The 14,332-nt window shown below is 54.3% G+C and overlaps 4 protein-coding genes across 4 annotated transcripts; all 4 read left to right on the top strand.

Moving 5' to 3' along the window:
* Nucleotides 1–1,214: 1,214 nt before the first annotated feature.
* Nucleotides 1,215–5,793, top strand: CABS01_14747 (glycosyltransferase family 28 domain-containing protein; the record flags this gene model as incomplete). Its single annotated transcript, XM_060548085.1, has 4 exons — nucleotides 1,215–2,052; nucleotides 2,111–2,208; nucleotides 2,268–5,453; nucleotides 5,512–5,793. The coding sequence occupies 4 exons, from the start codon at nucleotides 1,215–1,217 to the stop codon at nucleotides 5,791–5,793; spliced, it is 4,404 nt and encodes a 1,467-aa protein (XP_060393024.1).
* Nucleotides 5,794–7,946: 2,153 nt separating this feature from the next.
* On the top strand, nucleotides 7,947–8,276 carry CABS01_14746 (uncharacterized protein; the record flags this gene model as incomplete). The annotated part of the gene is made up of 1 exon (XM_060548084.1): nucleotides 7,947–8,276. A coding segment is annotated over one exon (330 nt), but the record flags the coding sequence as incomplete, so codon positions are not given.
* A 498-nt stretch (nucleotides 8,277–8,774) lies between these two features.
* Nucleotides 8,775–11,285, top strand: CABS01_14745 (FCP1-like phosphatase; the record flags this gene model as incomplete). Its single annotated transcript, XM_060548083.1, has 1 exon — nucleotides 8,775–11,285. The coding sequence occupies one exon, from the start codon at nucleotides 8,775–8,777 to the stop codon at nucleotides 11,283–11,285; it is 2,511 nt and encodes an 836-aa protein (XP_060393022.1).
* Nucleotides 11,286–12,036: 751 nt separating this feature from the next.
* On the top strand, nucleotides 12,037–13,049 carry CABS01_14744 (GRIM-19 protein; the record flags this gene model as incomplete). Its single annotated transcript, XM_060548082.1, has 4 exons — nucleotides 12,037–12,087; nucleotides 12,424–12,530; nucleotides 12,754–12,906; nucleotides 13,004–13,049. The coding sequence occupies 4 exons, from the start codon at nucleotides 12,037–12,039 to the stop codon at nucleotides 13,047–13,049; spliced, it is 357 nt and encodes a 118-aa protein (XP_060393021.1).
* Between the last annotated feature and the right edge of the window lie 1,283 nt (nucleotides 13,050–14,332).

Below are 14,332 nucleotides of genomic sequence, written 5' to 3'. Positions count from 1 at the left end.
GAGGAATGACTGGACCCCTGAGAAAAGAACCCATGCATCCCAGGTCCACAAGGTACGGGTACATTGCGGATAGAGAGGAGGAAATGCGCGTACTTTTGGCGCAGCATCGCGTGCAGCTGCGCACAGAACTTGGGGGAGTCCAGCTGCTGCTAAGGTGCTGCTAGTGCACTTCCGAAAGACAATGGAGCAAGTGAGACTGTGAGAGAATGAGTCTCTGACTCTCTCTCGAGACACTCTCATTCTACCTGAAGAGGCCTGGCTGCTCCCGGTTATCTCGACTGTCTACTTACCATATGAATACTAGAGGTAGCTTCAAGGGTGAATGCAACGGAACCGAACTGCCTAACAAATACCTTACTTAGTACATACTCAGTATTCCGTAGATGGCTGTGAATTGCCGCCCTTTTCCCCTTGCCATTTGAGCCATCCGTCAATTGTATCCCAGTCCCCGTCTTTTCCGGGGTTCAGGCGCAGCAATAACCTTTATTTATTCAACTGTTGCATTTCCTATCTGATCAGCGAGGTGCCTACTTCCTAGTAAGTAATCTGCAGGCCTCATTCTCATTGCTTTGCACTTTCTTCTCTACATAGTATGTACGGAGTACTACCTACTACTAGCTGATAAGTACCCAGGGAGCAAAGTACCTTACCTTCTCTGCCTTACCTAACCCTTTTGACTCTGGTCTTTGTGCCACACTCCTCAACTTCTGTTGTCTCTCTCTTACACAGTACATTCTTCAAGGTTGTCGCCGTGTCTCTCTGGCTGCCTTTCCGTCTTCATCCCAAACCAACGGCCCAACCCACGGATACCCTTCTTACCTCACCTTGCTTACCTCGCTACCTTGCTCACCTTACCTGACCATTAACTCTGTACTTTATCGTCATAAGACTTTGGGCCCGGCCTGCCTCGTCTTGTAGTCCGTAACCCTCCCGCGACCTCGAACCTTATCGTCATCGCCCGAATGAACCCGCTGTAGCCAGACGACTCTTCCTCCACCCTCCCACCCTCCTTTCCGCAGTGCGTCGCTTCCGCTGCCGCAGCGTCGTCTACTTCGCTTTCGCCCTTCCCCGCCTCTCCACCATCCGTGCCGCCCGGACAAAGAGATTGTAAACTTCCCCAAAGCCCTACCTCGCCAAGGTAGCTTGCCACCTACTACTCGTTTGACTGTATCCGATCCGACCGACCGACCGACCGAAGAAATACCCTGATAGCGATGGCGTCGCCCGCTCAAGCTGGCGCTGCGAGCGTTAGCTTTGGCGAGGACGATGTCAAGAAGCGCGTCGGCAGGAAGTTGCAGAAGAAGCGGCACGAATCACAGACCCCGACCATGGAGTTACCAGAGAGGTTAAAGGAGGGCGACGATAGCAGAGAGGAGGATTTGGTACCGCAGCAGGGCCCGCCCATGTTTATGAACATGAACCAGTCCATCTTCGGTCTCATTGCTGCCGCCGGCTCACGGGTGGACTTCCACGACCGCTTCGAATCGAGCGACGAGGAGAGCGCCGACGAAGACGAACCCACACGCCGTCACGGTGCCGATAAGTTGGATGGTGGCGACGACAAGGCCCACGGCATCGGCCACCTCTTGCATCGCAAACAGCGCCGCCAGAACGACTCCGACTTGTCAAAGACGACCGTCCTCAAGAAGGATTCCTCTTCCAAGACCGAGAAACACCGGCGCAAGATCTCCGGTTCCAAGCTCCTCCGATCGCTACCGGCGCTCCCACGTCTGCCACGACACAAGTCCAAGAAGGAGCCCTCCAAGCTGGAGCCCACCTCCGAGGAAGCTAGCGACACCTCCGAGCCCTCTCCGTCACAACCCGCCGATGATACAAGAGAAGACGATGACCAAGACGGCCACCGCCTGGCCCCCGTTATGAGCAGGATGCTCGAGGCAAAGGCCGAAATGTCCGCAAGACCCAGCTTCGACGTTGACCGCCGGTCTAGCGACCAGCTGAACTACAGCGACTCGGCCGATTCAATCTCCACTGCCTTGGCTCGCCGTCTGCAGGATATCTTTGAGTTTGACCATCCCGAAGCTGTCATTGAGGGTATGTACATGAACAATGCTCCGTCAACCACAGGCGCAATTCGCTGATACCCAAGCAGAATACCCTTGTTGGTTGCTTCAGAGCGTATTACTCCAGGGCTACATGTACATCACGGCAAAGCACATTTGCTTCTATGCCTACCTACCCAAGAAGGCGGTGCGTATACCACTTACCTACAACCCATCTTTCTACAGTTAATACTGACAGAAGAACAGCACGAGGTCGTCAAGTCGGGCTATCTGTCCAAGAGCGGCAAGCGCAACCCAAAGTACAATCGCTACTGGTTCCGCCTCAAGGGTGATGTTCTAGCATACTACAAGGACCCCTCCAACGTCTACTTCCCAAGCGGCCAGATCGACCTCCGTTACGGTATCTCGGCCAGTGTGAACAATAATAAGGATGGCCTTACATTTACCGTCGTTACTCACCACCGGACCTACCACTTCCGCGCCGATAGTGCTCCCAGTGCCAAGGAATGGGTCAAGAGCCTGCAGAGAGTCATCTTTCGTTCTCACAATGAGGGCGACAGTGTAAAAATCTCGCTGCCCATTGAGAACGTCATTGATATCGAGGACACCCAGATGCTCGAGTTTGCCGATACCTGCAAGATTCGTGTCATTGATAATGACGAGACCTACGCCATTGACGAATACTTTTTCTCCTTTTTCAGCTTTGGCAAGGACGCCATAAGTGTGCTCAAGATTCTTATCGAGGATGCATCGTCTAGCGCAAAGGATGCGGCCCTCCTCAAGGCAGCGCAAGCTCAGGAGGAGCAGGAGAGGCAGGACAAGCAGCCGGTGCCAGCTTCAGCCCGCAGCTCCATGAGCGCAAGTAGACGCATCGCGCCGCCGAAGCTCAGGACGACCAAGCTGCCCGATGCTGTCAAGGCGACGCTGTCACCACTGTCTGCTCACAGCCCATCGGCTCTCAGTCCACGCGCCAGCATGGATGCTGCGCGAGCTAGTTTCGATGCCTTTAGGGGGTTCCGCCGCCGTAGTTTGGACCTGTCGACCATCATTCGCGATTCCTCGCCCCGACGCAGCTTCAGCGGCAACCGACGCTCCATGAGCAGGAACCGTCTCGACGACTCTCGTCACGGGACCCACAAGCAGGGCTCTACTGACTCTTATGTCCAGTCTTCTATGGAAGATCCGAGCTATTCAGGCATGGTGGCATCATCGAACGAGGATCCCTCGGCAAGCCAAATATTGCGCGGCAGCGACGTCTTCCAGAACCCCACGGTCCGACGCTCAGCTTCTGCCTCCCGGACAGAGCTCGAAAAGAACCAGCGCCGTGACAATAGGAGCCCACCTGCATTGGCCGCATACAGTGGCCAGCATGCTGCAACGACAGGTTCCATCAATGATGGCGACAAACCTCCCGTGACCCCTACGCTGCAAAGTATCACCAAGATGGGCGCATTCCCTCTGCAGCGTGTGGGCGCCTTTGCCCAGTATCTCAACAGCACTAGTGGTAAGTTGGGCTCTATGCTGGCAACGGAGTCAATGGGCTACGTCGAAAAGGTGTCGGGCATGTGGCGAGGCGGCCGGAAGCACTACGACGCTCCTCCTGAAATCAAGACGGACGATGAAGATCTATACGAGGATGCAGAGGGCAAGATCCAGACTTCCATGGATCGATTCCGCGCACATTTCGCGCTGCCCGAGACGGAGAAGCTTCAAGCGACCTACTTCGGCTACATCTTGCGTGTCTTGCCACTGTACGGCAAGATCTACATCAGCGATAAGTCCTTCTGCTTCCGCAGCTTGTTGCCTGGAACGAGGACCAAGCTTATTCTCCCCTTGAAGGATATTGAAAACGTGGACAAGGAGAAGGGCTTCCGGTTCGGCTACTCTGGCTTGGTGGTTGTCATTCGTGGCCACGAGGAGGTCTTTTTCGAGTTTGGCCAGGCCGAACTCCGAGACGATTGCGCTGTCACTCTGTTGCAAAGCCTGGAGACAACACGGTACCTGAAGGAGTCGGGAGACCTGGACCTGGACGAGAAGGAAGAGGAGGAGAACGCCATGGCCGAGCGCGACGCGTTGAAGGAGGCTCGCCAAGTTGAGGAGTTCCACGACCACGAACTTCGCTTGCCGAAGGAAGGCTCAGGCGTTAGCGATGCTCCGACTATATTGTTCGACGACCCCAAAGCCTCGTTCCTCAACTTCAAGCCTTCTCAGTCGATGAAGATTACTTGCTTGACGATCGGCTCCAGAGGTGACGTTCAGCCGTACATTGCGCTGTGTAAGGGCTTGATTGCAGAAGGCCATAAGCCTCGGATCGCTACTCACGCCGAGTTCAAGGACTGGATCGAGGGCCACGGTATCGAATTCGCAAAGGTCGACGGTGATCCTGGTGAGCTCATGAGACTCTGCATCGAGAACGGCACGTTCACTTGGGCTTTCCTGCGCGAGGCCAACTCCATGTTCCGCGGATGGCTGGATGAGTTGCTGGTTTCAGCGTGGGAGGCCTGCCAGGGCTCTGATCTCCTCATTGAGAGCCCTAGTGCCATGGCGGGCATTCACATTGCAGAGAAGCTCTCGATTCCCTACTTCAGAGCCTTCACCATGCCGTGGACCCGGACCAGAGCCTACCCTCATGCATTCGTTATGCCCGAGTACAAGATGGGTGGTGCGTACAATTACATGACGTATGTTATGTTTGACAACATTTTCTGGAAGGCGACTGCTCATCAGGTCAATCGCTGGCGCAACAACACACTCAAGCTGCCCAACACCAGCCTCGAGAAGATGCAGCCCAATAAGGTTCCTTTCCTCTACAACTTTTCCGAGTACGTCGTCGCACCGCCTCTAGACTTTTCGGACTGGATTCGCGTCACCGGCTACTGGTTCTTGGAGGAGGGTACGGATTTCAAGCCGCCTCAGGAACTTGTCGACTTCATCGCCAAGGCCAGAGCGGACGAGAAGAAGCTCGTGTACGTCGGCTTCGGATCTATTATCGTGAATGACACGGCCAAGATGACCCAAGAGGTCATTGACGCCGTTCAAAAGGCCGATGTGCGCTGCATCTTGTCCAAGGGCTGGTCGGATCGTGTGGCCAAACAGGGTGAGGCAGAGAGCGCAAAGGATGAGCCCGTTATCCCGCCCGAGATTTTCGTCATCAAGAGTGCGCCTCACGACTGGCTGTTTTCACAGATTGACGCAGCCGCCCACCATGGTGGATCCGGCACGACGGGTGCTAGCTTGAGGGCTGGTATTCCGACCATCATTCGACCCTTCTTTGGTGACCAATTCTTCTTTGGCGGCAGAGTCGAGGATATCGGCGTCGGTATCTGTCTGAAGAAATGGGGTGCAGTCTCTTTTGCTCGCGCGCTTTGGGAAGCTACGCATAACGACCGTATGATTGTCAAGGCTCGCGTGCTGGGAGAGCAGATTCGCAGCGTAAGTCATAACTCCCGGTCCAAGTGTTCAACTTCATGACCAACTAACACAACAATAGGAACGCGGCGTGGAAAACGCGATTCAGTGCCTGTACCGCGATATGGAGTACGCGACGAGCTTGATCAAGAGAAAGGCAGGCAAGCACGCGCATGCCGAAGAAGACGAAGACGAAGAGGCCGAGGAGAGCTGGACGTTTATAGGGAACGACGAGCCCGATCCGGACATGACGACCAAGAAGCTCTCCGAGATGGGAGCACTCCCCGGACTTCCGGGGGACAAGCCTCTGGGAAACAGAGTAATGCGCGTGTCACCCTCGCCCTCGCAGCAACCGGTGGCCTAGGGGGTCAACCAGGAGTTACTCAACGAGGCGTTATGGGACAGGACTCTACACGACTCGACACCGAGGCTAGCATCTGAGGTGGATGCTATGGTATCAGAATGGGAATGCGTTGGGGGTTCTGGGACGCTACCTGATGGAAATGAATGAACATTGGCTGGCACGGCGTTTAAAGGACTTTGCTAGAGGATTCTGGGGAAGAGTTGCTACTTTCCTGGTTCGGAGTCTGGGGTGGGAGATGGGGGATAGTCAACGATTGACTGACTGGTTTTACGGGGTTGTGGCGTGATCAGAACGGCACTGGGGACACGGGACACGGGACAACGCGGCACCCATACTCATGGATAGAGAGTACATTAATACTCGATTATGACTTTTCTTGGTAACGAAGTAGTAGTCTTGTCTGGAATTACAGACGAACAAGAGCAATGTTTGCTGCAGACCTAATAGAAGCGTACAAGTAAGGCCCTAATGACTTTGACGTGTTGAGTTCTGTTTGATGCTCTTAGGTGGAGGTCTCATGCACAGAATCAGAGAGCAGGTAAAGTCTGGGGGAAGCTCTCTCCGCTCTACACTACCTTGATCGACCTGCATCACGATTTACATGGATCATCACACTATTGAAGCATCTCCCCATACCTTGGGTAGGCAGAGAAGGGTGGCAGCGTCAAGGCAATGCCGGCAGAGAGAAGAGCTGAAAGCAGCTGCTGGATCAGGGCCGGACGAGAGGGATTTGTCGACAAGCTGGAAGAAATCAGGAGACAAAATAGATCTAGAATGGGAGGTAGGCAGGTTAAGGTTAGGTGGTGGGAGGCTGCGTTTGCTGCTCATGTGAGGTGCCGAGTTCACGCCACTTTGGAGAGGGAGTCACTGATGCAGGTGGTCCCGTCACTGGTGTTTGCTGACCACTGCATTTTGCCCCTCAGGTCTCTGCCTTGGGTAGGTACTCAGTGGAGCTTATTTTCAGGGCGCGTGACAGAGAACGGGAATAGCTGAGGTAATGTTGAAAGTCTTTGAGAAGGGTAGATTCAATGAGGTTTGTGAACTCTTCTCATCAGGTTCACTTATTAGAGCTTTCTTGCTCGGTATTCACGTGACTCATTGTTGGTTGTGCTTGTTTGAAGAGGCTTCCTACTGTAACCCAATGATGAAGAGCAGAAAGTTGTGACTGGCTGGCAGAGGTGGGATGATGGATCTGATCTGGGTGCTCACAGCTGGGATAAGAGAGAGGCCTCATGCACTACACACTGCACAGGGTGTGAGGCACAGTAAACAGAGTGACAGACTGTGAGTGAGAGGGGAGTGAGGTGAGGGTGAGTGAGAGACGAGTTGGGGAATGAACAAGGGGGTGGGTGATTCGTGAAGCTCTCATGCAGGGGTCACCAGGGGGCCACCAGTTGGAGCCGACTGGCGCCATGTGCGGGAAGAGGAGAAGGAGGAAGAGGAGCATTGCATTGCTGCATCGCTGCATCACGGAGGAACAGGCTGGGGTGCTACAGCAGGTACAAATAGACCATCGCATCCCACTCTTTCAGAAGGGGGTGGCCCGGCTGATAGTGGTCGACGGATACCAAAAAGGCTGCCTTTTCCCCCTTCCGCCAGCGACTGTACCTTGTACCTCGACAGGTTAGGCCTTGTACCTTTTTCTCTCTTCGATACATATTGCTCAGCATCGCATCACTCCAGGGCCATCACACCACAGCTCTGTCAGTCTGTCAGATACCTACCTACCTACCTTACAACAAGCAAGGTGCTACAGAGAGAGTGCATAAATCAACTGTATTCGACTTCGATATCATCTCCAACACAGACGTAAAAGTCAGATCAACTTGCATCTGCTGCTGTACCTCAACGTTCCATCACCAAACACTCGAAGCCTTGGCAAAGCAGCGGACTGCCGAAGACCCCGAGGTACTTGATCCCGCCAGAACAGGTACACACCAAGACCATCAGCACCAACACCAACACCACCGACGCACACCGTTCAGTGTTCCCGCTGCCAGTCCTCGGTAAACTTTGCTCCACTCAACGGGACCTCCCCGCCGCCTACAAGCTACTTTCGGAAAAGCATTCCTGCAAAAGGCCGACCGATCGGCCCCACCTCACTCCACAGTTACCCAAGTGGTCAGTGCTCACCGACAGCCGACCCCACTCCGTCTCACGGCTCACCTTGCCTTCACCTTGCCCTGCTTGCGGTGTACGTCACGGTTCGGTCCAGACCTACCCGCCTCCACTCGAAATCCCCGAGCTCCAAAACCTCCACACCCCCCGAACCCCAAGCGAGTAAGAGCATCAGCAGCACAGCTCGACTTCCCATTGCGACTCGCATCGAGACCAGCTCCGACTTCATCCCACCACGGGCACGTTACGGATATCACGCGTCAAGCCAAACGGACATCTCGCGCGACGACATCCAGCATTCCGTCCAATTGCATCACGTCACCAAAAACTCAATTGCGCCTACGACTCGAGGAATACTCGACTAAGGCAAAGGCAGTCAAGACCCAAGGCTAAGAAGAATACGGACATCCCACGCGTCTTCTTCCCTCTCTTGCCATCCTCCACCATCAACCAACCACGGCGACGGCTTTACTTACCCATCTCACACCTATCTGTCCACCTCATCCCATCGCAACGCTCCAGAGCTTCCCCATCTGTTGCGTATTCGTCAAACACTCCCCTCATCAGCTTCGGGGCAATGGGATTGGCCACTACACCGGCACCTTCTCCGATTGTTACTGGGGGAGTCTCATTAGGTTCGTCGCACCTCCTCCCTCCATTTCCGAGACGTCGTTGAAGGTTCTCTTCGCTGCCGCCTACCGCGCCTCGTGTCACGTCTCCTTTGGAAAAACCCTTATTTGCATCTTTCAGTTCTTCATCCACTTGCGCGCACGCGCGTGTTTCAAAGCTCACCTTGCTAACCTCGGCCCTTTCCTACCGCGACAGACTTTTAGATCAAACCCTCCCAGTAGCCTGCCGTCATCATGGGCAAGCTACTTTCACTCGGCGCGAGACTGCGCTACCCGATTACCATTACAAAACTCCTCAAGCGCCCCGGCGACGCCGTCCAAAAACAGGAGAGCGTGCTCGAGTACTCTTTCAAATGGATGCGCGAAGTCGGCGACCCCATCGCTGGCAACACCTGGCAAGAGGAGGAAACAACCGTCGTAGGCTGGGATAGTCCGGCCGAAGGCACACTCAAAGAATGGCGTCTAAAGGAGGGCATGACATTCACCCGCGACGCCCCGTGTATGATGGTCGAGGAGGCCTGCTCCCACGAGATCCAGTTCCAAGGCTTGTGCGCCATCTGCGGTAAGGATATGACCGAGGTGAACTGGGCCACCGCCGAACGCGATACTCAGCGCGCCACTATCAACATGACACACGATCAGACCGGCCTCATGGTCAGCGGCGACCTGGCTGCGCGTGCCGAGTCCGATACCCAGAAGCGTCTGCTACGGCAACGGAAGCTGAGCCTAGTTGTTGATCTCGACCAGACCATTATCCACGCCTGTATCGAACCTACGGTTGGCGAATGGATGGAGGACCCGTCAAATCCTAATTATAATGCTGTCAAGGATGTCAAGAAATTTCAGCTCAACGATGAAGGCCCGCGAGGGATGGTCACATCCGGCTGCTGGTACTACATCAAGATGCGGCCCGGTCTCGCCGAGTTCCTTGAGAAGGTTGCCGAGCTTTACGAGCTACACGTCTACACAATGGGAACACGCGCATATGCTCTCAACATTGCCAAGATCGTCGATCCTCAGCAGAAGCTTTTTGGCAACCGCGTCATCAGCCGTGACGAGAACGGCAGCATGATCTCAAAGAGTCTCCAGCGGTTATTCCCGGTGAACACAAACATGGTGGTCATTATCGACGACAGAGCAGATGTGTGGCCGAGTAATCGCCCCAACTTGATCAAGGTTGTGCCGTACGATTTCTTCAAGGGTATCGGTGACATCAACTCGAGTTTCCTCCCCAAGAGACAGGACATCCTGCCCGCACCGCCGGAACCCGAAGCGAAGCCAACGCCAGCCGCCACGACAAGCGCAGCACAGACGAGCGGGGCGTCAGCAGCCGACCAACCAAATGGCAAGGTGTATGCCATTGACGAGCTGGTAAAGATGAGCAGCGGCGACGACAAGGTCCTGCAGGAAGTACAAAGCGGAGAGCAAGAGAGACTGTTGGAACAGCAAATCAAGGAACGGCCGCTGCTACACATGCAAGAGGCACTTGACAAAGAAGACGAACAAAACGAAAAGGTGACACAGGAGACCGAAAATGGCGCACACATCATGACAGTACAACATCGGTCGCAAGTCCTCCGCGACGACGACGCTGAGCTGCATTACCTACAGCAACACCTTGCCCAATTACACCACAAATTCTACACCGAATACGACGAGAAGCGCGCTGCTGCACCTACTCAGTCTGCCCCGCGGAAGAAAACGGGCGACGACGGCATCGACCTTGATGCCGTTCCAGACGTTGGCGAAGTCCTCGATACGATGAAGGCCGCGACCCTTGAAGGCACCACGATTGTCCTGTCTGGCCTCGTTCCCCTGGGCGTCGACGTCTTGCAATCCGAGATTGGCATCCAAGCCATGAGCTTCGGCGCTCAAATTTCGACCAGGGTATCCAAGCAGGTCACCCATCTCGTCATTTCGACGTCTCGCCCGCGGACGCAGAAGGTCAGACAGGCAGCCAAGATCCCGAGTATCAAGATTGTCAGCCAAAATTGGCTGTCTGATTGCCTCAGTCAATGGCAGCGTGTCGACGAAGCGCCCTACCTGGTCGAGGTCCATCCAGCAGACCGCCGTCAGCTAGCCATGTCCGAGTCGACCGACGCGGAGACAATTTCTGACGCCGATGGCGATGATGCACGGCCGCACTTGACAATTATTGACGAAACGGGCGAGCAACGCGTACTCGAGGAAGATGATGATGCCTCGGACGAAGACGAAGGCGATCAGGACGGCGATGAAGAGAACATGATGCTCGAGTTTGAGGACGGTCAAGTCAGCCCGATAGACGGCTTGAAGTCGTTTGACTGGGAAGGTGTCGATGACGAGATGAAGGAGTTCCTCGGAAGCGACGACGACAGCTCGGATGCCGATACGGAAAGCCGTAGTGGCGATACCGATGCTGGCGAGGACCTGCCCTCATCCCAAGAGTCTGCGAATGCGGCCAGTGGCGGTACCAAGAGGAAAGCCATGGACGATGATACGGCTTCCGACGAAGGTGGAAGTGCACTGTCCAAGAAGCAACGCATTGCCAAAAGCCGCGGTGCTTCCAAGTTGAGCTCAGTACGGACTCCCAACGTCGAGGACAATAACGAGTCGAGCAGCCTGCCTACTCCTCAAGTTACTGGCGATGAGGAGGACGTTGCGCTCATACCGGACAACGTCGCGGCGAACGGAGTTGACGACTTTGACGAGGACGATCTCGAGGCAGACCTTGAGGCCGAGCTCGCTGCCGCCGGAGAGGACTAGTGATCCCTACCGCCGTACAGTGAGGGGCATGATGCATATAAGGAGGAGCTAAGAAAGGGGAAGGCCGCGAAAGTGAGCAAGACCACCAGGAAGAACGTGAGAAAGAAAAAGTTGGTTGGCTATGGTTCATTCGGTTTATACCCCAGCCTTTCTGTTGGCGAAGCATGGCATGGAGTTGAGATGTGCAAATATTTGTAGGATTCAAAGTGCAGTACTGCTTGTTAGGGGGGGTGGTGAATAGACGATCAGGTGTTGGGTCGGTGCATATCTAGCCACTTGAGATTTATGACCTATTCTATGACTCAATTCCCAACAACATCTCTTTGAAGCTGAGTGACAGTGTACAGTTCTCAATCATGCTCCAATTCCTCACCGAAATCAAAGGGGGAGTACACCTCGGTGAAGATGAGAAAACGGATCCACAATGTGCCTTACATAAGCGGTTTGCCAATTGAGCGAATCATCATCGACCTGAAAACAATCACCTCAGGCACCCCAGGCCAAAGCTTGTCCCCGAATCTCGAGCTCGACGACCACCATATCGCATCGCAACCCACACACCCCCGTCGAATCGACACCGATACCCCCTCCCGATCTCTCGAACGAAACGGTTGTTTGTTCGACACGCATTCAATTGACTCCATCCATCGAAGGGGCAATTGACCGACAAAAGTCGCCCGACGACACTCTATACACACTCTAGACGAGCGCAGCCGACCGCGTTGGGTCGGTAGGAAACGATTGAGACAGGATGCCTCAGGATATGCCGCCCGTGGGGGGCTACCAGGCTGTGCAGTACAAGGTGAGTGATTATGGCGTGGTGGAGGAATTGAGAGAGAGTGCGTGGAGGGTGAGGGAGTCGCAAGAGGAGGAATTGAGAAGGGACGATCGGGTCGAGCAGGTTGGCTATGGGAGCAGCAACATGGCAAGAGGAGGCATTTGCGATACGGGAATACTGAGCGCTATCGACTATCGAATTGGCACTCCGACCGAGGACACCGAACTGAGACGATGAGAGGGTGCTAGGCCACGGACACTCGGACTCGGGATCAGGGACACTTTGGACTCAGGACCACGAACATGGGGACGAAGGGCAGCCATAGATTTCTGGAGGAACCATGCTGATCATTGGAAACAGCGCAACTTGCCCGCCCGTGGATTCCGCCCCGGCACAATGTTGATCGGTATGGGACTGGTGATGGGATACGGATGGTATCAGTTGACCAAGGGTATCCGGGAAGCCAAGTACGTGACAATCCCTTCAGCCCCGCCATGACGATTGCTATTCCTCTTCTGGCGGACATTGGACAAAGTTGCGAGTGGTCTGGTAGACAGATGCTGCACTGCTCAACGGGAGGCAGCAGGCATGGATACCAGAGGCACGCAACGACGAACATACACCTAGGGAGGAATGGAGCAATCAGACGGGACACGTGGTTTCGAGGAGGACAGTGCTGACAAGACACAGCGAGCTGGCGAGAGAGAAGATGTGGGCGCGCATTCACCTTATCCCCCTCCTCCAAGCCGAGGAGGACCGCGACCAGGTTCGTAGGTGGTACGCCGACCAGGCGAGAGAGAAGGAGCTGTTGGGCGAGAACACCAAGGTCTACCACAACGAGAGGTATGTTAATACGGCGCAGTTCCTTCTGACTGATTACTGTCCGGTGGAAAACAGGGTCTATGGGGATTTGGAGGAAGATGGCTAATTGATGTCACAGATTCGTTCGTCCTACCTTTGCCCTTGCGCCGCAAAGCAAGAACTAGATTTCCATACTTGTACCTGGCGGAAGAGAGCAAGGGTTGGAGGGGAGATGTGGGAGAGCAAGATGGGTTGGGGCAAAAGAAGCTGGCAGAACGCTGGCGTGTGTATATGATACTTTTCGGGATGGAGAGAATCAAGACGACCTGTTCAATCATGCTGATTCTTCCAGCGAGTCCTAGGCTGCCTCACGGTATCTGGTTGGTATGCCTCTGGTGAGACAGAAGGACGACGTTACTGCCTTGGGGTCATGCCTCCCTGTGTGCAGTATGCCTCTCGAAGATTGCAGAGGGAATCGGGTTCTAAGAGGAGCCTTACTTGAGGGGTTTTGGGCCAACCTCTGATCCTTTGAGAGGAGTTAAAGTTGCAGTGAAAGAACTTGGCGGATTACCCACACCTTTCATCATGCAGGCTGACGGCTGCGCCTCTTTGTGGCCCTTGGCAAGAGACGAAGTGTAAAAACATACTCCAGGACAGGTTACCTGTGGTATGTTTCCTGCTGTACTTAGAGCCTACGGGGGCAGCTAAGATTGCAGTGTAGAGAGTGATCCCTGTCCTGGCTGCAGCTCTGCGCGTAATGCTGGGCTTTGATTTGGCGTCTCGTTGACCCTCGAGCGCTCGGGGGGAGTTAAGATTGCAGTGAACGAAAAGAGGCGAACATGGAAGAATGAGGCGGGTGTCCAAACGATTGGACACAGTACAAGTCGGAGACAATCCAAGGATACCTGGTGGTGCCAGGTTCAAGAATGCATGAAAGAAGGCTGCCCTAGGACACCTATGGTTCAACGACGTCAGCGAGTTGATGCCAGCAAAGAGAACAGTAAGAGCTCTCTACAAGCTAGATATGCAGGACCTAAACTTGCCCCATGATTGCAAGACCGTAGTGGTGGGCGATGGAGCCGATTACAGTAAACGCAACAACCTAGAAGTTGAAGATAGTCAGAGTAAAGCTAGACATTGCAGTCGTAAAGCGTTCAGGAGCGTATAGGGAGAAGTAGATGATAGTTGTTTGGGTGGTCGTAAAGATCGTTGAAGTGACGAGCAGAATCCACTGCTGTCGCTCCTAGCTGAAAGCACTTCTTATCTCTGAAACCAGCTATGTTAAGCAGCGATTTTTAGAAAAGGAGGAGTGTTTCTGGTTTATGTCGAACTTCACAAAGGCATTTCAATCCGGCTTATGATGGTGAAGAAAGCGAGGGTCTTGGTCAAGATAGCCATGTCAAGGCAACAGATACTCAATAACCCTTCATCGATTCAATAGGCGGCACAAATCAAGCAGAACAGGCCT

Source organism: Colletotrichum abscissum (genome assembly GCF_030869225.1).
Source record: "Colletotrichum abscissum strain IMI 504890 chromosome Unknown Scaffold_57.1, whole genome shotgun sequence".
NCBI lineage: Eukaryota > Fungi > Ascomycota > Sordariomycetes > Glomerellales > Glomerellaceae > Colletotrichum > Colletotrichum abscissum.
Note: the sequence above shows the minus strand (reverse complement) of the source record. Positions and strands in the feature narration are given on the sequence as shown.